The sequence below is a fragment of the Vigna radiata genome, chromosome 5 (genome assembly GCF_000741045.1).
Source record: "Vigna radiata var. radiata cultivar VC1973A chromosome 5, Vradiata_ver6, whole genome shotgun sequence".
NCBI classification, from domain to species: domain Eukaryota; kingdom Viridiplantae; phylum Streptophyta; class Magnoliopsida; order Fabales; family Fabaceae; genus Vigna; species Vigna radiata.
The window spans coordinates 26644486-26667452 of NC_028355.1; the positions used below are offsets into that span (position 1 = coordinate 26644486).

The 22967-nt window shown below is 32.2% G+C and overlaps 4 protein-coding genes across 7 annotated transcripts; 2 read left to right on the forward strand and 2 right to left on the reverse strand.

Moving 5' to 3' along the window:
* The first annotated feature begins 36 nt into the window (after nt 1-36).
* Nucleotides 37-3060, forward strand: LOC106761229 (annexin-like protein RJ4). The gene is made up of 6 exons (XM_014644757.2): nt 37-192; nt 1480-1625; nt 1757-1975; nt 2082-2294; nt 2417-2506; nt 2601-3060. Exons 1-6 carry the CDS (start codon nt 120-122, stop codon nt 2802-2804), a joined length of 945 nt encoding a protein of 314 aa, XP_014500243.1. The 5' UTR covers nt 37-119; the 3' UTR covers nt 2805-3060.
* Nucleotides 3061-5908: 2848 nt separating this feature from the next.
* LOC106761518 (annexin-like protein RJ4) lies at nt 5909-7997 on the forward strand. Its single transcript, XM_014645074.2, has 6 exons — nt 5909-6029; nt 6216-6361; nt 6512-6730; nt 7015-7227; nt 7470-7559; nt 7643-7997. The coding sequence occupies exons 1-6, from the start codon at nt 5957-5959 to the stop codon at nt 7844-7846; spliced, it is 945 nt and encodes a 314-aa protein (XP_014500560.1). The 5' UTR covers nt 5909-5956; the 3' UTR covers nt 7847-7997.
* A 396-nt stretch (nt 7998-8393) lies between these two features.
* On the reverse strand, nt 8394-15324 carry LOC106759725. Of its 2 annotated transcripts, XM_022781244.1 has the most exons (9): nt 14869-15324; nt 14007-14066; nt 13600-13848; nt 13406-13482; nt 12652-12728; nt 10388-10520; nt 10094-10301; nt 9791-10017; nt 8394-9077 (listed from the first exon to the last, which is right to left on the reverse strand). In XM_022781244.1, exons 1-7 carry the CDS (start codon nt 15278-15280, stop codon nt 10146-10148), a joined length of 1164 nt encoding a protein of 387 aa, XP_022636965.1. In that variant the 5' UTR covers nt 15281-15324; the 3' UTR covers nt 8394-9077; nt 9791-10017; nt 10094-10145. The 2 variants fall into 2 exon arrangements, with proteins under 2 accessions (XP_022636965.1, XP_014498531.1); XM_014643045.2 differs by lacking the exon at nt 8394-9077 and having other exon boundaries at nt 9535-10017.
* A 1385-nt stretch (nt 15325-16709) lies between these two features.
* LOC106759694 (flavin-containing monooxygenase FMO GS-OX-like 2) lies at nt 16710-22760 on the reverse strand. Of its 3 annotated transcripts, none has more exons than XM_014642999.2 (7): nt 22083-22760; nt 21846-21916; nt 21002-21151; nt 20702-20784; nt 20195-20330; nt 19475-19648; nt 16710-17130 (listed from the first exon to the last, which is right to left on the reverse strand). In XM_014642999.2, exons 1-7 carry the CDS (start codon nt 22606-22608, stop codon nt 17074-17076), a joined length of 1197 nt encoding a protein of 398 aa, XP_014498485.1. In that variant the 5' UTR covers nt 22609-22760; the 3' UTR covers nt 16710-17073. The 3 variants fall into 3 exon arrangements, with proteins under 3 accessions (XP_014498485.1, XP_014498483.1, XP_014498486.1); XM_014642997.2 differs by lacking the exon at nt 16710-17130 and adding an exon at nt 18598-18952 and having other exon boundaries at nt 22083-22758; XM_014643000.2 differs by lacking the exons at nt 16710-17130; nt 21002-21151 and adding an exon at nt 18598-18952.
* Between the last annotated feature and the right edge of the window lie 207 nt (nt 22761-22967).

Here is a 22967-nt window from a genome sequence, read left to right on the forward strand (position 1 = left end):
GTTAACTCCAAGGGAACCATTCCTTCTATAAATTGAGATGAGAGCAAATCTGCATTCTCACATCACACACACATACTTTCTTTGAGAGTGTTAGAAAAGGTTAAGTAAGAGTTATTCCAATGGCTACTCTTGTTCTTCACCATCAAACTTCTCCTGCTCAAGATGCTGAAGCTCTTCATCAAGCTTTCAAAGGTTTTCATAAACTTATACCATTTTAATCATTTTACTTTCTCTGTTATCTTCTTCCTGCTACATTACTTGATTAACTTTCTTCTGTTCATTGTTAAGGAATTTTTTTGTTACTTATATTTTACTGTCATGAACCATTTCAGACATTCTTGAAATGCCAAAACCATGGCAGATGTCTACATTCTCTATTAATATTTCTTATTGTTCTCATTATTTTTCTTTTAAAACTTAGCAGGGACAAAATGATACTCTTTTTGTTCAATAAAAATAAAAGTTTTCTTGATTTTTAATTTGATTTTATTAAAATTAATTTTCTCTTCTCTGTACCAAATGATACACCTTGGAACAAAGTAAATCATGAGTTATTCTGTACACTAGTAACTTGTGCCAACCCAGTGAAAAGAAAAAGCTGGGGTACTGGACAATGAAGAATAATAATAATAATAATAATATCTTGAAAACTATAAAAATCAGCATAAACCTAACCCATGTTAAATTGTGTATTTTTGCAATCTTTTTTAGAATAAAGTCATAAAGACATTAAAGTTGATATACATCATTTTAAAATTTTTTGTACAAAATTGTTTTAATATTTTTATTAAGTTAATAGCTATATGAATGCACATGCACACACCTATCTATTTACTTTATATATATATATATATATATATATATATATATATATATATATATATATATATATATATATATATATATATATAAAGTTAAATAACTATATAAATGTCATGCACATAGATATTTACTTTAAATATATAATGTTTTATTATTTCATATTAGAGATAAGACAAATGATTTATTTTCTTAATTTGAGAAGCTAAAAAAGTTTGTAGAATTAAAAGGAATTAAGAAATATTAAAAAATTGTCCTGTCCCTGTAAATGCTGTCCCAAATATCAAATATAAATCTGATTAGAATAATATATATTTTATAGAATGAAAACACAATTGATAACACAGTATACTTCCAAGACATTGGTATTATTGAAGACTCTTTACAAAAATGTAAGAAAAAAACAACCAGTAGTCCTTGTTATCAAATACCAATACAGGAATTGCATGTCACTACAAATTCTTTAATTTTCGTCTGACATGGGATACAAACATACAATGTGAAAAAAATATTTTTCTTTAACTTTGTTCTAAACAACATTCAGTAAAGACATAACAATATAATTTGTTTTGTTTAATGAGATACAAACATAACTGTGACAAAATGAATATGATGACATGATACTTAAAACCAAACATGACATTGTTATTTATGATTTAGGATGGGGTTCTGATGGCAAGGCCATTATAGCTATACTGGGTCACAGAAATGTTCATCAGAGACAGGAAATCAAAAAGGCTTATGAAGAGATTTACCAAGAGAATCTCATCAAACGCCTTGAGTCAGAGATCTCTGGTGATTTTGAGGTATCATAAGAACACTATCCCATATGACTTTAGAGTATCTAAGTCAGTATTGGTTACGAGTAATTGGTTTTTGATAACAATCATGTACTTCATTTATCCTTACATTATGATGAATTGTGTTCATAAATCAGAGAGCTGTCTATCGGTGGATGTTGGAGCCTGCAGATCGTGATGCTGTTTTGCTGAATGTAGCAATAAAAAATGGTCCAAAAGAGTATAATGTGATTGCAGAGATTGCTAGTGTTCTTTCAGCTAAAGAACTCTTAGCAGTGAGGAGTGCCTATCATGATCGCTACAAACGTTCTCTGGAAGAAGATGTGGCAGCACACACGACTGGCCATCTTCGTCAGGCAAGTCATTTTCATACGAATAATAATTTGAGTGTTTGATTTTTTTGAAGTCTCTTAATGAAATTGTGAATACTAATGTTATCAAAATCTGTGATTGTTTGAGCAGCTTTTGGTTGGGTTGGTGAGCTCATACAGGTACGAGGGTGATGAGATCAATGAAAAATTGGCACAAACTGAAGCTAATATTCTTCATGAATCAATCAAGGAGAAGAAAGCCAACTATGAAGAAGTTATAAGAATTCTCACCACAAGAAGCAAAACTCAACTTGTTGCAACTTTCAACCGCTACAGAGATGAACATGGAATTTCCATTAGTAAGGTACTGATAAATGCAATACCCATTATATGTAACTCATTAATTTCTACATACACTAAATTTGTTTTTCCATATTTAGTTTATCTTAAAGAATGATTAAAAATAATAGTGTATTTTGTTTGCAGAAATTGGTTGATCAGTCATCTGATGATTTTGTCAAGGTATTGCACACAGTGATTCGTGGCATCAATGACCACAAAAAGTACTATGAGAAGGTCAGTTTGAAAACACAGCATTAAGAAAAAGACTAACAAATAAGTTTTTTTCTTATGGAATGACTGACCCTATAAAGTTTTGTATTATGAATAGGTTTTACGCAATGCAATAAAAAAGTTTGGAACTGATGAGGATGGTTTGACTCGTGTGATTGTAACAAGAGCTGAGAAAGATTTGAAGGACATCAAAGAGGTGTACTACAAGAGGAACAGTGTTCATCTTGAAGATGCTGTGTCCAAGGAAATCTCAGGAGACTACAAGAGGTTCATCCTTGCACTGCTGGGGAAGCAAGACTAAAGAACTTGCCCTAATTAAGGGCATACCTAGAAATGAGTTTCTGATGTGTTCCTTCATTAGGTCTGTTTCCCTGTAAGAGGTTCAGTTTGTGTCTTGTTTGAGGGCATATGTGCCTTTTCTTTCAGTTATGTGTCTTGTTTGTTTGACAGCATCTATATCTATATATATGCTGTTTCCTTTCAGCATTCCTTTCAGTTATGTTGTCTGTTACTTCATTTAATAAAGCTCATTATCAGAGATTGAGTTCTTCATTTAATTCAGTGTTTCTAGTAAGTGATAATCTTCTTCATTCAAACACTTGATAATGTTGAGAGATTTAATCAATTTACATAAATCTCTTAAAAGTACATGAAAATGAAAATGAATAATAAAATCTCATATTTTGTACCAAAGATATAATCAACAAAATAAATATTTACCAGAAAATGTGAACTTGAAACATTTTAAGAAACTCATAAGTAAAATCACAAAAGAAGAAAAAATAATAACAACTTATAGGTCAAAACACATAAATGTGTGTAAAACTCGTATTAGTTTCAAGAACTCTATGAATATAAAAAAAATAAAAACATAAATAAACGTGAAAAATATTAGAAGATAATGATGATGATAAAGATAAATGAAAAAGAAATCATAAGTAGAAACTGACAAAAATCCAAGATAAGGTTCAAAAATTAAAAGAATTCTAACCAATGAGATAAAAACAACTCTTCAACTTCTTAATGATTTACACTAAACTTTATTAACTATTTAAACCATACAAATATGGAAAATAGATCTATAGAGAACTCATAAGTCTTTGATTCCAAGATTAAGTTACATTATGCTGATACATTTTATAGTTTTTCGTGATCTTATTTACCCGTAATTTAAAATCAAATAAAGATATTAGTCTCTAAAAATTATGAAATAATATTTATTTTCTGCATAGAAAATAGAATTTTTTATATGAAAAAGACAACTGTTTTAATATTTTTTAAGAAATCTCTAATGATTTTTTTTATTTCTTTTTTATATCCAATAATCTCACATAATTTAAATATTGATATAAAAATAGTTTAATATTTTTAAAGACAAAATCCTAAGAGAAATTTTTCAAACTCAAAAACAAACTTATTATCTCGATAGCTTAAGGTCAAACACTTTTAATATTTTTTTGGTAGTTATTGTTTTCTTTTTCATTTTCTTCTTTATTTATTGACGAATTGTTAAATAGTTTAACTTTTAAAAATAGTCAAATTTGAAATAAGAACAAATTATTTTAACCCGTAAAATAGAACAAATTAAAACACATTTTTCATCGTATAGAAGAGAAAACTAGATGAAAAAAAACATGAAAAAAAAAAAACAAATCAGCTTTGATTTTATAGAAAAAATAATAATTTTATAGTGTGAGAAACATGAGAACTGATTTTATCATTTTTTTTTTCCTATAAAGTAATTGAATTTACAAACCCTATGCAGTGGTTGGCAAATTAGGTCGGCACCTAAAATTTATCATTATAAACTATTACTGTATTTGGCGGGAGGTTGTAACCAAACAAATAAGACAATCATGTACAAAATAAAATTAAAGGAAAATATTTTTTTAATAATTTTCTTTTTATAACTTTTTATAAGGGGTTTATGTATTTTTAATAACTCATGATTTATCTATTTTAAATATACATATCAATAATGGCACGTCACTGATTCGTCTCCATTCACTATAATTCATTTTTTTTTCAAAGTTTTAATTTCTAAAATTATTTTGTTCTCCTCAGCAACTTAATTGAGAATACTCTTTAATACATTTATTTTATAACACATTATTTGTGTTGGTTATAATTTATTGATCACTGTATAATTTATAAGAAAAAAAGAAAATCATTAAGGTGAATTTTTTAAATTTGCAATTAATTTTAATTAATATTTTTTTCTAAATTTAAAAAGGAGTTGAATTTGATTGTTTTGTGAAGGAAGGATTTGGTAACATATTGAAGGTAGAATGATAATAAATAGAAAGGAAGTAAAAAGCTATCTTTATTTCTAAAGTAATAAGTATATTTGTCATTGAAACTCTCAAGTCATATTTTCTATTTAATTATACCCTTATTTACTTAATTCTTAAGTATTTTATACATACCTTAAAAATAATACTTTTCATATTGGGAAGTTAAAGGGTAATATAAATGAACATTTAATTATGTTTCTTTATATGCGAGTGAATTGCCTTCTTAAACAAATAAATACAAAGAAATGGAAGCAGTAAATATTTACTTTTAGGTGAAATAGTACATAGAAACCATTATTTTATTAAAAAGTTTATACTTTAAATATGCTAATCATGGTTTTTAGTAAAAATGATGGTTTAAACTTTTTTTTTGTCCCTAAGTTATAAGCGGATGTTCAGTTTAGTCCATGTTTTTAAAAATGTAAATCTTTGGTCCCTAAGTTATAAAAAATGTATCAAATGAGTCCTTTTTTGACTTGAAATACTGTTTTTGGTTGTTTCTTAACAACTGATACATCTTTAGATTGCTCTGATTTGTTTCTTAATAATAACAACACTTTAGATTGTTATTTGTACTTTGACCATGAACATCCAAAAAGGACTCATTTGATACATTTTTTATAACTTAGGAACCAAATGTTTACATTTTTAAAAGCGGAGACTAAACTGAACATGCGCTCATAACTTAGGGACCAAAAACAGGTTTAAACCTAAAAATGATATATTTATTCACTGACACTTTTACCATTTACACAACCCAGCTATAAATAAAGTATTCCTTCCAAGCTCAATTTTAGCCAAGACAAAGAAAATTTATGGATTCAGATATAACTAAGTTTTAGCTTCTTTTTTTTTTTTTTCATTTTATCTAATGTTGTGAATAAAAAAATGTGATATCAATTTAAAAATGATAATGATATTTAGACTATTTTTTTGTATTGTGGAATAATTTTTGACCAATCACATATTGACATGTAATCAATATTTAAATGTTGTGAAAGAAAATGTTATTTAAATATCGTTATCCGATCACAGAATCAAATATGAACAGAGGACATAGTGAACACAGAAAGCTATTGTAATATATATATATAACTTTGCACCTGTGTGTATAAATTTAAGTAGCCAGAAGCATAGACTAAAAGTAAAGAATTGAAGCATGGCTACATTGGTTGCTCCTCCCAACCACTCTCCTGTGGAAGATGCAGAATCTCTGAGGAAGGCTGTGAAAGGTCAGATACTAACATGATTCATCATATTTCCAAAAATTCATTTGATCACAAGTTTTCATATTTTAAGTCCATGATCAAATTTCCAATTATTTGTTAGGAACTTGGAATAGGTGATGAGCATGTCAGATTTTTCAAAATTGTGATTTATACAAAAAAGACTAACATTAGATTCTGCAAATTTTGTAGGTTGGGGAGCTGATGGAAAAGCCATTATAGCAATACTAGGCCATAGAAATGCTGCACAGAGGACCCAAATCAGAGAGGCATACCAGAATCTCTTCCAAGAGGATCTCATCAAACGCCTTGAGTCCGAGCTCTCTGGTGACTTTGAGGTACACGAAATTGGCACTGGAAATCTCAGAAAAAGTTAAACACCATATTGCTTTAAAGTGGTGGATTAGAAGCTATGTCAATCTATTTTATTTATAATGTAATTAGTAAGTATTGTTGTGTTGTTGTGTTGGGTTTTATGTACGAAACAGAGAGCAATGTATCGTTGGATATTGGAACCTGCAGAACGTGAGGCTTTGTTGGCCAATATCGCCCTTAAGAGGGATGAAAAAAGCTACCAAGTGATTGTGGAAATTTCCTGTGTTCTTTCACCCCAAGAGCTTTTTGCTGTGAGATGTGCCTACCACAACAGGTTCAAACGTTCCATTGAGGAAGATGTGGCTGCTAATACCACTGGCCACCTTCGTCAGGCATGTCATATATAATTGCACAAAACTCAGATTGAGTTTCTTCATGTGATTCTTCTTCCATCTTAATTGAGTTTTGCCACCATAATTTAGGTTGACTTTTAATGCAGAACACTATGATTTACTGAATGAAACTAATTTTCATTGGAAAGTTTCACTCAAAATATATACATTTTGTAATTTATACACACTTCCTATTTTGCATTTGAAGAGAAAGAAGTCAACTGGTGAAAATGATTTAGGGTATTTATTCTTGATCTAATTAGGGTTTGGTCAATTTGTTTCAGCTGTTGGTAGGGTTGGTGAGCTCATTTAGGTATGGTGGCAGTGAGATTAATGCACGATTGGCACAATCTGAAGCTGATGCACTTCATGAGGCTATTAAAAACAAGAACAAAAGCAACGAAGAAATTATTAGGATCCTTACCACCAGGAGCAAGACACAACTTGTGGCCACTTTCAACCGTTACAGGGATGATCATGGCATTGCCATTACAAAGGTACAACATGGAAGAGCCTCTTATTTACTTTCTTAACTGTCAACTGTTAAGATTTGATGATGTTATAATCATTTTTAGACAAAAAATTGAAGTATGTCAAAATCATGTTATAATTATGTTTTAGACAAAAAAAATGTCTTCCATGACGTGTGTCTGTGTTTCACGTGTCATATGTGTCGGGACACAGGGAGACACCATTTGAAGAACTAGTTTTCTTAGCTTGTTCATTTTTCCCTATGCAGAAACTGTCCGATGAAGGGTCTGATGAGTTTCATATGGCAGCCAATTTAGCTATTAGTTGCATCAATGATCATAAGAAGTACTATGAAAAGGTGAAAATCTTGTGTGCTTCTTTGAATTTGACATGCAATACATTTGTCATACAAAGAATTGTTACTGTGAATCCATTATGCAGGTTCTGAGAAATGCCATGGAAAGTGTTGGAAGTGATGAGGAAGCACTGACACGTGTGATTGTGACAAGGGCTGAGAAGGATCTGAAGGAGATCAAAGATGTGTATTACAAGAGAAACAGTGTTCATCTTGAGCATGTTGTTGCCAATGAAACTTCAGGAGACTACAAGAAGTTTCTGCTCACTCTGATGGGCAATGATGACTGATTTATTTATTCTAAGGATACAATACAACACACATTTAACATATTTCATAGTCTCTTTTTTGTTTCATTTCACTAGTCTTATTTCTGTGAAGATATTTCCTTTTATATAGATCCTAAATCAAACGTTTAATTCTTGGATCAAAATTTGACAAGATGTTGTATTTGTTATGACGTATTAATTTTCTTGTTTTTTTTTATAATCGCATAAAAGTTAAAAATTAGTATATTGATGTAACCAAAGTGACTAAACAACCTAGTATAATATTTTTGTGAGAGTAAATTAATATAATTCTTTGTATTTTTTTCTTACTCTCTCATATCTTTCAATTCTTAATATTAATTTTTGTAAGAGTAAATTAATAATATTTTTGTAAGAGTAAATTAATATCCATTTCATTTAATTTTCTACACATTGCCACGTCAATGTCTTACATCAAAAAGATTGTCAGCACCACTACACAGTAATTGATTTCAAACAAAACTTAAGGGACCAAAATCTCACAATAATTGTTTTAATAAAAGTATATTTTACCTTTTATATAACCTTTATCTCATAGTTAATTGACGTGGAACTAAAAGAATAAAGTATGCAATGAACAACACAATGTCTGTTTGAACGTGATAAACGTCACTTTGTAAGTGTGGCGGCTCTGCATAATGTTATAAACATCACAAAATTAAATTTTATAGAAGTGAAGTTTGAAAATTGTAAATACTGTTAGTTAAATTTGTCGTAACTCTTATTTCAAAGCAATTTCAATGCAAAGAGATGTCTACAGATATTCGACAATCTCACATACACGTAGGCGAAGGTACTCGGAAACGTATTGGCTTGAAGAGTGTAAGTAGACAAATTGAAAGAGCATGAGTACATCTCAACCTTTTATAAGAACACAATCAAACACGAATACATTGTTCATTGCAGAGAGATCAGTACTATAAAAAAACAAAAAAGAATGGGTGTGAGAAAAAATTTCCCTTACCTAATTTTAACAACCTACGAAGCCCTTCGTACAGCACCATATGTCATCTATCCGTAACAGAAAATAAAACAAAAGGAAAAGGAACTTACAGCTAAAAGCAGCCAGTTTTCTCCGACTGTCAAGTGCTGATCAACATGTTTCCTTCGCTGAGTTCAATCTCAAATGGTAACAAATAGCCCTTTGCATGTACCTACCTACTGGGTTGCCAAGCCATGGTAGCATAAACCAAGACAAAGCAAGGGATGGCACCTAAACATAGAACTGTCTCAGGGGGCTCTGGTTGCAAGTAAAGAGGGAACAAGAAAACTGATAAGAGAATATGCAAGATAAATAGCACTAGTGCCAACGTTTTGTTATCCAAGACACTCATTTCTTCTCTGAGGAAAGCCAAAACCATAATGAAGAGAAAAAGAGGAACTCCTTTTATTGCCTTCTCAGATTCTTCGATTTGAAGGTTGTAATTTATCTCATGTATTCTTATTTCACCAACAACAAATGTACACAGTTGACACGTTCATTCTTTAATGTTGTGTCGGAAATATTAAAGCGTTTTTACCCAACACAGGATAAAAAACGTATCTACTGCTATCTTTTTTAGTAATCGAACTGACAACCTAGGAATGGAGGGGGCACTGTTACAATGTAATGTTATAGTGTGACTTTCCTTGGGGGAGAGATGGGAGGTTAAACCTAAAATTTGAGAAACTTGATGAACCAGTGCTGTATTTTCAACAACACGATAATAATACATAGAGTTGGGACCAGGGGTTCCCATTAAGGAACAGGAAGAGGGAAGAAAAGATACAAAATTAAAACTCAGTAATCCAGAAAGCCAGATTTCTAGAAACATTTATGTACAAAGCATTTGCCAAGAGTCGTGATTAATTTAGCACAGGTAATAATGCAGGTAAAAAATTACACAATCATGTGTAACACTCAGAATTATTCTGAAGATAAGCTACCGTTCTCACGATGACTGTCTCTACTGGTATCATTCATTTAACAATGTTCGGTGCAAGTTAGGACCAGCCTCGGAACATAACGGTCACTGGTTGAAACAGACATTATTCCTTTAATTGATGTCTGCTTTGGTAGACAAGGCGTAACGTATGTGGACCATCTGCATAATATATGCTATGTAGTACATACAGAGAAAAAGCAGTGTCACGTCAGATCCATATTCAGAACCCTGCACCAGAGAAAATGAACACAACAAATTACTTCAAAGATTTAAATAGAAAGTGTGAATGCTATATAGTGCTGACCTGTAAGCAACTTTGAAAAAGAAAATGTTTCTTATGTATAAGCTTCTGAGGCTCATATTTTACAATACAGAGTCTCCTCGATACTCCTAATTATAACACTCATGCTGCCACCGCTTTCCAATGCTTTAATAGCAGCTCGGTGCGCAGCTCTATGCCACTTGAGCAAATTATATGACTGCAAAACTGACCATCTTGCTTGGTTGGACATCTGCCCAAATACAAGAATGTCAAAGTTTAAATATTAATATCACAAAATATAAACCACCAGAGCAGATGTATCAGTTGTGGAAAGACCTCAGCTGTTGACAACGGAGGATCAAGAAGAAGACAGATGCCTCTAAATAGATTTTCATCATTTTCTCCACCCTCTGCCTCACCGTATACAAGCGCTTCAGCTGCAATACCAGCAAAAAGTACCATGCAGTACCTAAACCATTGGTTAGTGGTTGGTAGCATTACATAAAGCACCAGTATCACTTGGAAAAAAAATTTGGGATGGGGGGTGGAGAAGGAGGACTCGGTCCAAAACTTTCAGCAACAAGTTATTATGTTTCATATGTCCATCAACATAGGGCTAAATGGGCCAGAAGACAAGTTTGTATGTGCCTACTGGGATAGTGACCAGAATTGAAACAGGAATAGTGAATTAATACCTGAAGAACCTATAGGTAGGAATAAAATTATTTAACTTCACCATTACAGTTATTGATGGGAATAAGATATCAGAATTCGAGGACAGAGGTTCCTCCCAGAATAAAGAAGAGAAGAAAATCTCATTATATTCTGCATATATTTCTCATTGATAAGAATTAAACAAAGGATGAAGACACATGAAAAGGAAAAGAAATAGGATTTCCGATATTAACCCTAACAAGGAGTCTGAAGATAAAAGATACAACAAAGATCTTTGTTAAGCCTAAATAAAAATATGGTGGTGATCTTTCATGACTATATCATATGGTATGGGGATGTAGAGTAAAGGATTTCTATTATGTGTCTAGTAAGCCCTCAGCATATGGAAATTAAGTTGTCTAATGTGTTTGCCATTTAGAGTGGAAAGTAATATATTTTGCATATTTGGACTTCGTTTTTGTAACTATTTCTTCTATTTTTCCCAATTTTTCTTAGTACAGGTTCATCCTTGGCTATGCTTGTGTTGTAGGCACATATTTTGTGTCAAAAGAGGACTTAATCCATTGAAAAGAAGCTACAAGAACTCTTTGAGGAAGCTCAAGTCTCAAGATATTAGAAAGATGTTAGAAAAAACAAATTATAGAAGTTTTCATTAGGCATGACCATGGCATCTAGAGGCCTGGTTGTGACCTTCTCTCAAAGCTTATTATAACCATTATTTTAAAGGCAAGGTCGTCACCTTCTCTGAAAGCTTATTTTTCTCAATAGCAAAATGTCCAACCATGACATTCACAGGAATGACCATGGCCCGTGGCAGAAAAATGTCACCCCCATGACTTCTTTCTAGGCTTTCTTGTTCTACATTTTAATTGTAATTTGGGCCCATAACTCTCTTGCCCAATGTCTTTGAGTAGTTTATTCCTCTCTAGGCTTAGGCATTCTACATTTTATTCTCTATTAAGTAGATGCCTAAGGAGACCAAGGATTCTTCTCTTTTCTAGGTTTGACATTTCTGATACTTTACTTTTTCCATGACTATGAGTGAGTAGTGTCATGATTATGGGATTAAGGCATAAGTTGACGAATATTGAAGTTTAATTTATTTTTTCTACAATTTCTTTTCATTTCTCCTCCTGATTTCTCTTCTATTGGTTTTCATCTTTGTGAAGCGATTAACAATCATTTTTCATTGTCATAAATGCTTAGGAAAGGACCAAGAAGTGAATCTAATCATTGGAACTAAAAGGGAGGAACTTAGATTTACATCACAAGTGTAGATTTAATCCTTCAAGGAATCGATGAATTAGCAAGAACCTGAAAGTTTTCTTACATCAATTTTATCCCAATTAATATGCTTTCCTAGTTCCATTCTTAATTTTCTCCTTGAATTCTTCATTTCACAATCAATACCCAAATTCAATTAACTTCTTTTCCTTTTAATTCACATTAAATCGAAATAATTACAAAGCCAAAAGCACAGTCAGAAAGTTGATGATAATCGTGCACTTGCGATTCTTGTATCACTGTCAGAAAGTTGTATTGTGTAGCCACAAAATGTTAAGGCCTAGGTATTGGAGCTTGGCATAAAAAGGCTGTAGGAATGGTATTTATTAAGACAGGAAATGAGGTGAGAGGATGATGAGCTATGTTATCCATATGGTTCTAAATTTGTTGGAATTACTAGCTAAACCCCTATTGGAACTTGTAGCAATTAATTTTCAGATTTATGCAGAGTTTTTTTTGTACCTAGAATATACCATGATTATACTTAGAACTAAAATCATACTTGTAAACACAATTTTTTAGTGCAAATAGATACTATCTCAGCTGAGTAACTCATTCAAGCTACTCAGAAATTTCATCATCATAATGTCTAAAACTTTCTAATGTATCACTATAACTAAAAGTTGCAATGTTATACATACCTATCAAAAGTTGTACCATCAAGTCGGCCTTCAGCTAGGTTATTAGCAAGTTTTTCATCCCAAAATTGAGTCCCTGCCTGAAAAACAAGGATTTACTGCAAGTAAAATGATGTTGAACAATTAAAGAAAGACTTAGGCCTTGTTCACTTGAGTGATTTTGGGAGAGAGTAATTGAGAGGATTTGATGATAAAATTTTTTGTTGTTTATTTGAATAGATTTGGAGGTAAGTAAGAGTGAATTTGGAAGTAAATTTTTTTAATCTGTCACATAAATTAAATCCTACACTAATTCTCACAAATTTTACTTCCAAATCTACTCTCACTTACCTCCGAATCTATTCAAATAAACAACAAAAAAAATTACCTTCAAATCCTCTCAATTACTCTCTCTCAAATCCACTCAAGTGAACAAGGCCTTAAAGATTCAGGATTTCTTATTGTTACAATACAAGTACATAATGAAGCACATTATGTAAAAAAAAAAAAAACTATTACAGTAGAAAAATAGGAAATAAAAACAAGACTTGTACTTGTAACTGTACAAGTGTAAACAAATACAAATCATTCAAAATCAAAGACACTGCAGATTGATCACTAAACTCTCCGATGCATTAACCAATCAATGTAGTCAATTTTCAAAAATCAAAGTAAGATAATGAATGAAAAATATTCAATCATATTTAACACACAAATAATTGTACACTACAATGAAAGATTAAGAGCAAAAATAAACTATCCTTGAATAAAAAAATACCTGTCCTTGAATGCCCATTTGCATTGCAACTATAGGGTCTAAAATCACCCCCCGAATTGGGCAACCCATTAGGTAAGCTGAAATTGCATATCACGGACCTTGTAAGACGGGTAGCCAATTAATCAAACATAATCCAAATTGTATAACCCCACATGTGACCTTTAAAATCCATCAAAATAAACAACACTATTTACCTGTTACTAGATGTCCAGCTTCATGAACAAGAATTCGGCGCCTAAATGGTGGCCAGTAACTTGAGATTTGAGCTAAACAAGTACCGCCGAGAAATATAGCATCTGCAGTGGCTAGACCCAATACCACTGCAAGATTGGGCCTGAGGTCAATTCCTTGTGTTATAAGAAAGGAAACCGCACCAAGAAATGCAGCCAAAACAATATTTGAACCATCTGAAAGACCCCACTTCTTGGGAGCAAGTTTAGTCACTGCCCAAAAGAAAGGAAAAGTTATAAAGTATAATCATTTTTCTGCAGCATAGAATTGTATAAAAGGTTACTCGTCACAACATAACATAACTTAAAAAAGCACTTTTAGTAATTTATAGCTAAGGGGAAAATATTGTGTCAAAAATTCATAGTTGTACCTTCTAAACCAGTTGAGTAGCTCAAGACATCCGGTGTCACTTTCCTCGGTCCCTCCAAAACTATACAAGACACCAGAAAAAAGGGGGAGAGAAGATAAAGGAAAAATAACACCTGTTAGTGAGTGCATGAAAAGCCTTCACTAGAATGATTATAGAAAATTGTTAGAATCTTGTAAATATAGTAATAGTGAATATTAGGATTTATTAGTCTTAGAGAAAATATCATTTAGTGTGCTCATATAATTGATTGTGTGAGTTTTCTTGCTAAAAAATCACCGATTTCAGTGGGAAATAATCCATTATTAACGCATGCATGCTAAAAGTATGAAACGAAATTCCTATTTCACCAAATCACCCTGCTCTTTATTCCTACCATGTGTAATTTAACATCATATGGAAACAAGGACAGCACAATCGTCGCCTAAATAAACCAATTACCATCTGTCTTGTATTTTATCAAATTAACCACAGACACTTAAAAACTGTCTACTCAGATCTCTCCTCTTTTCACCTTTTTTATCTCAATCCAAACAATCTCATTTTCTACTCCAGTTCTTTCTTTTTTCTTTTCAACTCACTCACTTTCTATCACCCAATCTAAACAAAGTGTTATTCTCTGTACTATAAAACATTCCTTTTTACTCCCCGTATATATCATCTTTTAACCTCAGTCCTCAACCTAGAGACTAAAATAGAATAAAAGGAAACGCACGGGTATTAAAATGCAAGTGCCGTGGCTAAGGGAAGTTTTTATAAACACACTAACTATATAAATAATTAAGCAGAAGCAAAACTATCTTAACATTATTTATTACTAGTAATTACTGATATTATCTCGGAAAAGAAGATGACCAAAACTCACCAATGTTTCTGCATTTGCCGAAATTGGGCAAGAAACCCCTATCTTTGAGGAACTTGTAAGCGTTAGCAACAAGCTTCATGTCGTCAGCGTTCAAGCACGTGTCTAGAACCTCCCAATCCCTCTGCGGCCCGAACCGTTCCGACTCGAGGAACCGTAGCCGAGCCAACTCAGTTGCCGGAGAAACGCCGTCTACGAGCGGCTCTTGGCGTTCCCTTTCGAGGGACTTCAGGAACCTCAGAGCTCCGGCAAGGTCCTTCCGCTTCACCGCCTCCTCGTACTCGCGCCATTCTCGGAAAGCTCTGCATAGAGGAGTCGCAACAGGGAAAGTGCGGGAAAATCCGAGGGAAAATGGTTGGGGCACCAGAAATTGAGGGGAAATTTGGAGGTTAGGGAAGAAGTTCGAAACGGCCATGAAAACAATACGAGAAAAAGATGATAGTAGCGTGTCTATTCAATTATTCCGAAAACTGTTAAATCAATTATCAATTATATGTTTATGAAAAAAAAATTACCATAATATTCTTTTTTTTTCTATTTAAAATAACTGTCTACAAATTCAAAGAGTTCCTACCAATGATTAATTTACATCATTTTCAGGGTGGCTTGTGGTTAATGGTCGCCTTTAATAATCTTTTGTAACTAAAGTAAGAAAACAAAATAACTTGTTTGCAGATTAATTTATAAAAATTCTATTATATTAATTTCTTTAAAAAATTTAAGTTTAATTTATGTAAACTAAGTTTAGTTAATGAAAAGTTTTTTTTATATAAATATTTATGTACATTTATCTAAACAAGACTTGAGATAATATTTACTTACACAAGTTCTAAGTCAATTATGGTTAAAATTTTGATTAAATATATTTTCGACTGTCAAATTATTGACTAAAATCATATTCTATTTTTATTATAAAATATGTATCAATTTTGTCTTTATATTCTATAACAAAAAATGTATACTATCTTTGGTGGCAAAACAATAGTTAGGTTAAAGTCTCTCTCCTTGTTACAATTATCTCCTAGAGGTGGATTTCGAGGTGATGAACTTCTCGGTGCTCGACCTTAATGTGAAATTTGTGAAATTTTAAAAATTTTACTAATTAAAAAATATTATCATATATTATTATATATTAGTTAATATTTTAAATATTATTACAAATTAAAATATATCATAAGATATTATGAGATATTTTTATATACATTTATATATTATTTTTAGATAATATAAATGAGAATAAAATATTGTAATCTTTTAGAAACATTAGATTTATAAATATATGGTTAAGTTTTGAAGGGAGTTTTTTTTTCCTTTTATGATTCTAAATTTTGGAATAAATGCTACATATTATGATTGTAATGACATGTAAATGTATGTTGTGTGATGATGACTCAATGAAAGGTGGACACTCTCATAAGACTTGTGGGAAGTAATGGGGAGTGATCTTTGTCCATAAGACTTTTAAGAAACACTGAAAAAGGTAACTCTTCACAGTTGTACCAAAGGTCAACTTTGTCGAGACTCACAAGGAGAGTAATGAAAAATGACACATGTGAACTTTTCCCACAAGATTTCGGGAAAGTATAAAATGTAACACCCCAATTCAAGATGTCCCGAATCGTAATTAAAGTTAAGATGTTTCAAAATTCTTATAGAACGAAATGCAATATTAATTAGAAACTTCAACATTTAAAACGTGTAGAATTAAAACAAAATTTTAACTTTACCAAAAATATGATCTAATTACATAATTATGAAATTAATAAAATAAAAAATAAAATAAATCCAATTACATTGCTTCTAAAATTTAAAACACAAACTTTAAATAATCTCAAGTCTTTTTTCAATCTAGCATCTTTATCATGCATTTAGAGCATTTGCAACATTCTCGGCTCTCGTATAACCAAAGGTATACGATCATCACACAAACAAATATAGGCAAGCTACAATTAACACAACCAATAACAATATAATATACACATAACAAAGAAACATAACATAATAACAAACATTCATCTATAGCGCTATCCATACTAACATCATCATTTCTACACATGCTCGTCATCAACATCTTCACCAACCATATCATAACCATACCATCGATGTCATCCTTATCAACACGGTCTCCAAACACATCGTCATCACAAACCTCCCGACATTATCATGAAGAACCTTAATCTATCTCTTGTACCCAATCTCACACACTTGTTATTCCGAACAAACTTGCTCGAGTCGTCCCACCCTCGTGACTAAAGGATTGTTTTCCTGCACCATAAGGACTTACAAAATAAAAATGTCGGCACATCACGCACCAGATACTATACTCAGCAATGAACCTGAGACTAGACAAAACATCATTCCCCCCATACAAAAAAGTTGCAGTACTCGAATGTCACTCTCTTTTCGAACACAAGGCCAAAGAGAACCTATTTTCCGTATCGCACGGTCGAAAGCCCAAAACTTAGGATTTACTAGATACACGAATAGACACATCCATCAGCTTATAGACATATCACAAAAAGGCCAAACCATATATTATATGGACTTCACCCTCAAAGATATAATAAATCATACAATTATATATATATATATATATATATATATATATATATATTATTTGGTTGACTAATAAACTATATATACTTTAGAAGTTTAAACGAAAACAAATAAAAACAGTATATGTATTGACGTATGAGAAATTTTCCATCAAAACATAAACAAATTCGAATAATAGTCACAAAGACAAGTTTAAAATGACAAGTAAATAAATATATAAAAACCAAAATAAATCATAAAAATAAATATAAATATCAAATTACTAATTAAATAAATAAAAACTCTCATAAACACTATTTAACAAATGTGAATTTTTATGAATCCATACATCAACATAGTCTGAATATGAGTAGTCAATCACTTTAAAATAATCTTACGTTTTGCACATTCTACATATGAACATGTAGTCTTTGATACCTAACAAGTATCTAAAAACTTTCTTTACAACTTTCAAGTAATCCATTCTAAAATTACTTTGATATCGACCTAACATCATAATAACAAAATTAATATCTAGCCGAGTACAAATTTAAGCATACATTAAACTCTCATTCACTAACACATAAAAAATAAACTCCATGACCATTCATTCCAAAATATTCTTGGAACATTTAAACTTGTCCCTTTTCTTAATCGGTACTACTGTACAAGAGCATTTTTTTCATTTTGAATCTCTCTATCGAATTACTAATTAAATAAAAAAAAAAACTCTCATAAACACTAAAAAATCAATAAACTAGCTAGTAACCTCTTTGACTAGCCTATTAACTCCATCAAACACACTCTTAATATTTTTCTAAATTCATTTTTATATATTACCATTTTAAAATAACAATTTATAAATACTAATCTTCTTAAATAATAAAGAATTGCGCTACTCAATTAAAAAAAAAGAAGAAGCATATTCCATAGTCTTTGATGTCTTCTTTTACCAATTATGTCCATTACATTGTCTTATCTACATTACAAACCATTTTGTAACATTTTTATTTCTGAACTAATTTGAAAGAAAAAAAGCTTCAGTAACTAGTATCCTTATAATATACCTTTTATTTTATTTCTCTTCCTTTTAGTTCATTTTCTTCTATAATTAAATTCCTTTTCGTTTTGGTATCTAAATTCCAAAGTCGGTATCAGAAATTCCACGGGATAGTCTGGCAGAAGGAATAATTGATCTAAGAACCTATAAAACTCGTTTCCCCCCCCAAAAAAAGTCATCTTAATCGTCTTACTTTTACAGTTTTACTTTTACAGTGTTCAACATGTGATTTAACACCAAACTTCTGGTAATTTAAGTTCAGAAAGGAAATTACTTACAATACTTCTATAGGGAAATTACTACATTATTTCATTTTTGTGTAAGAGATGCATCTTTGATGATTGCATTCCAGTGAGCATCATCCCATTGATCTCTGTAATTTTCTAGCGTGCCAAGTAATAAAGGTTTGATGCTCTCTAAATACATTTCCTCTCTCCAGGGCTCTCTAGGAGGCAAACCTACTTCAGCAGCTAACCAATTGCAATAGCCAATCTAGAAGAAAATTTTGAAAATGTGAAAGATAATCAGAAAGTTAATGGTTGGCACCTTCATTAAAAGAAAAAAGGTAACAGAAATTTTGAAAAGAAACACCATTTAGTATGTGACTTTCTATGAAAGAGTATATTTTTACCAATAAAGGGTGCAAATGAGTGAAGAGAAAAAAAGACAACTACAACATGATCAAGAAAGAAAAGTTATATATTGTTTCACAAACTACTTTACATTTTAGCATTTTCCAATGTGAAAACATTGGAGGATTCTACCAAAGAAGTTGTCATATTTTAGAACTGAACAAGATTCAATACTTAGAGTAACAACCAAATCAATGTTCATGAAACATTTAGAGTATTTGAAGACCAATTTATGACAAAACTGATGCTACAGATAAATCTTACCAGACTACATGGTTTACTTTTCAAAACTGCTAAAACATACACACGCTTGTGAATGCTTAAAGATCTTTCAGCACTCATCCCACAAATATTACTGGAAAAGATAAAGAGAGAGAAGTACCTCTTTAAAATGCAAGTAATGAGTCATGTGTCTGGGAAATCCATCTTTTTCTATTTGTTGATAGTATTCCTCAACATAATCCATCATCTCCTTTTCAGTTGGTAACAGGACCTTACCAGATAAAACACGTGCTACCCACTTGCATTGCAACTCCATCATTTCGAAGATGATGTCCTGATCACAGTAAATTATATACATTTCAACATACAAGCAATATAATTTTGGTAAATTTTCTGACATGGCTTTTTTTTATGATGATAAAAATCCAAGTATACGTAGACTTTGAACTTATACTTTTGAGACTAATGCTGATTATACATCTAATTCTTAAAATCTAGGAGAGACCAGAAAGAAGAGTGTGAGATAGGATAACTGATGTGATGAAGAGTGTTAGACATCTTAGATATCCTATCTTTTATCTTTTATCTTTTATCTTCTGTCTATCTATTATTATTTCCTTTCTATCATTATTTGTATTTTGGACTTGACCTATATTTTTTTATTATAAATATACCACCCTATGTTTATTTTTTACACAAGGGAAAAATTAATCTTATATCTAGTTTTTACTATATTCAATAAAGAGAGATAAAGAAAAAAAGAGTTGTAGGAAGGAAATGTTGTAAAACTTTGTCGAATGTACTCTTGTTTTCAACATGGGAACAATTGTTTTCACAGTGAGTAATGGCATTACAAGAAGAGAAAACTGTGGCCAATTACCTTTTCAGTAATACCAATGAAAGAGAGCCAAGGAGCCAATGCAGGAGGAAAGACATGCTTGTATAATGGGCCAACACGATTATCCTCAATGGTCACTATTCCATTTGTTTCAAGAAATGGATAGTGATGCTTGTATCTGTCAAAAGTAAGCCATAGATGGTGTAAGCAACCAACATCAGAATATAGGTCTTCTTGGCTCTGGTTTCTTTTTCAAACTATTTTCAAATCAATTCTGAAAAAAATAAATTATAAAGTCGGTTTGAAGATCAAAAGTTTGAAAAAAAAGTTTAAAATGAAGTCATGGCTATAAGATCAAATCTCTATTTCAAAATAGTTCATTAGTAAAGCAGTGTTATCCCAGTCTTTTATTGTTTCTGAAATAACAAACTCAAATATCTATATAGTATTATTATTTTCTATCTCTTGAAACACCTTTCTAGTTCAATATTTAAAAAAAAAAAAAGACCATAAAACACCTATCATATTATAAATATATTATATGCATACCCAGTGCAGTAGAGTATGACATCTGCATACACAGAGGATCCATCGTCAAAAGCAACCAACCTATCTTCAGATACACATTTTACCTGTACAGACATGATTGATATGAAACTTATTTCACAGGATGCCTACATATTACGCTAGTTATAATGAAGCAAAAACAGCTCCTCAGAGACACCAAATGAATTAGGGGACAGCAAATATCCCATTTCTCATGTCATGTCCAAAGAGCAGAAAAATGTAAATAAGATGTTTTCTGACTAAAAGGCAACAGTAGAAGCTACTGCCAACTGTTTAGCATACCATTTTATGCTGCCACATGTTATCATGATTTGCTAACTTCACAGCCTTTACATCTGGACTTCTAGTTGCTATATGAACCTCCTTAGCTACTTTTGAAATTTCTATTGAGATGTCAGTGGCACTAGATGCAAATCCAATGACAACCACGACCTGTTAATAAGGAGGTATCGATACTTAGTAATTTTAATCAAAACTATTAGGGTTATATTTTAATCAAAAACTATTAGTGATACATTTCATATCCAATTGAATTTTATACTTTGTCATATACAAAGCTACGATATTACTTTAATTATTAAGCATGGAAGTAAAACATCAATTGAAATCAATACATGCAATAAGAAACAAAATATATCAAAGCAACACATTAGAGCTAATTTTCTTACAAAATGGTTTAGACTTAACTTAATCCTACAAAACCATTTTACTCTTGGAACATGCATAACATAGTGATTGGTCATTTCAATGTATCTAAGATAGACTTTGATACTGTCTTACAAAGTGATTTAGACATAATTCAACCATAAATAAACTCATAAAGTGAGGATTTATATATTGTGCTTTGCCACTGTCACTATTTTATTTTATATGGGAGTTGGATTTTTCCCAATAAATTGTGTTATCTACAATGAGAAAGAAAGCGAGACAGAGTCCTTAGCCTTCAAGTAAAAAATGCTTCAACAACACTCACTAATTAATGTGAAGCAGCTATCCATTTGGTTATTGTTGCCTGATACTACTTTGCAATAAAAAAATAAGATTTAGAAGATAATTATGGTCCACTAGGAATCTAGGATACTACTTTGAGATATAGAAAGGTCTTGCTTAACACTGTTTACAGCACCTGATCCCGAAAAGGTTCTGGCACTCGGTAATTGTGACTATGAATTTGGTATCCTGGCCACTTTTCAATCCCTGAAAGACAAACCACAAAAATGAGAAACCCTGTGGAAAGTGAACTGTTTCAACATCTCTCCGCAAACCATAACCTGGGCGAGGAGCATTGTCTCTTGAGCTGAGCGACCATGGCGTCGCTTGAGCGACCACATTTCACTTAAGTATGCAATTATTCTCTACTTACCAGGAATTGTTGGCACCCTGGGTTGAGTGAAGTGACCAGAGCAAACAACAACAGCTCCAAAAATCTCCCGACTCAAAACCGAGTCACAAGTGCTCGACTCAACCACCCACGAGTCACTCCTCCCCGAGACTCGCTCTACCCGAACAACCTCCCACCCGAACCGGATCAACCCGACAAGCCCGAACTCGTCCGCGAACTTGTTCAGAAACCACAGCACCTCCTCGTGACCCGGAAAAGTCCTCGAGTCCCCATCCGGACGGTCCGGAAATGGGTAGTCGAGAAAGCCCATGAGCTGCCTCGGCAGGTTGGTCCGGAGGGAGCGGTAGAGGCTCGTGTGCACCACCTCCCGGTTCGGATCCGAGCCGACAGGATCGGAGTCGATCCGCTGGTCGTAGCGCCACGTGCCTCCGAGGTGGTGGCTTTTCTCAAACACGACGACGTCGAGGCCCTCGCGGCGGAGCTCTCGAGCGACGGCGAGTCCGGCGACGCCAGCGCCGATGACGGCGACTCTGACAGGGTGAGACATTGCGATGGAGAAAGGTGCGTCATGGTGGTGTGATTGGAGCTCTTATTCTTCACACTCTTGGATTGGAATGGAAAAAGTGTTCATAAGAGAAAGTTGAAAGTAACTTCTTATCTTAACCTTTTGTTTCACCATAGTCATGGAAACTCAGAAATAAAAGAAGGAACGAAACAACCGTGGATTAGAATGAAAAATGCTCTCAGAAGAGAAGTTGAAAGTAACTTCTCATCTTAATATGTTTAACCGTGGTTATGGAAACTGAGAAATAAAATAAGTGGAAAATAACGGAAATGAGCAATTGAATCATGTGAAATAAAGACAATTTTTTTAATTCTATAAGTTTAATAAAATGAAATTAAATG

What these genes read in the sequence shown, in the direction of transcription:
- LOC106759694 (XM_014642997.2), bottom strand. Translation starts at nt 22,608, where the DNA reads ATGTCTCACCCTGTCAGAGTCGCCGTCATCGGCGCTGGCGTCGCCGGA. An exon ending in CAGGGTGCCAACAATTCCTG is followed by an intron (nt 21,917 to 22,082) that starts GTAAGTAGAGAA and finishes TTTGTCTTTCAG; the next exon opens with GGATTGAAAAGTGGCCAGGA. An exon ending in TCATTGGTATTACTGAAAAG is followed by an intron (nt 19,649 to 20,194) that starts GTAATTGGCCAC and finishes TACTGTGATCAG; the next exon opens with GACATCATCTTCGAAATGAT.
- LOC106761229 (XM_014644757.2), top strand. Translation starts at nt 120, where the DNA reads ATGGCTACTCTTGTTCTTCACCATCAAACTTCTCCTGCTCAAGATGCT. An exon ending in AGATCTCTGGTGATTTTGAG is followed by an intron (nt 1,626 to 1,756) that starts GTATCATAAGAA and finishes TTCATAAATCAG; the next exon opens with AGAGCTGTCTATCGGTGGAT. An exon ending in ACAAAAAGTACTATGAGAAG is followed by an intron (nt 2,507 to 2,600) that starts GTCAGTTTGAAA and finishes TATTATGAATAG; the next exon opens with GTTTTACGCAATGCAATAAA.
- LOC106761518 (XM_014645074.2), top strand. Translation starts at nt 5,957, where the DNA reads ATGGCTACATTGGTTGCTCCTCCCAACCACTCTCCTGTGGAAGATGCA. An exon ending in CCACTGGCCACCTTCGTCAG is followed by an intron (nt 6,731 to 7,014) that starts GCATGTCATATA and finishes AATTTGTTTCAG; the next exon opens with CTGTTGGTAGGGTTGGTGAG. An exon ending in ATAAGAAGTACTATGAAAAG is followed by an intron (nt 7,560 to 7,642) that starts GTGAAAATCTTG and finishes TCCATTATGCAG; the next exon opens with GTTCTGAGAAATGCCATGGA.
- LOC106759725 (XM_022781244.1), bottom strand. Translation starts at nt 15,280, where the DNA reads ATGGCCGTTTCGAACTTCTTCCCTAACCTCCAAATTTCCCCTCAATTT. An exon ending in GATGGTACAACTTTTGATAG is followed by an intron (nt 10,521 to 12,651) that starts GTATGTATAACA and finishes CCAATGGTTTAG; the next exon opens with GTACTGCATGGTACTTTTTG. An exon ending in CTCCGTTGTCAACAGCTGAG is followed by an intron (nt 10,302 to 10,387) that starts GTCTTTCCACAA and finishes GTATTTGGGCAG; the next exon opens with ATGTCCAACCAAGCAAGATG.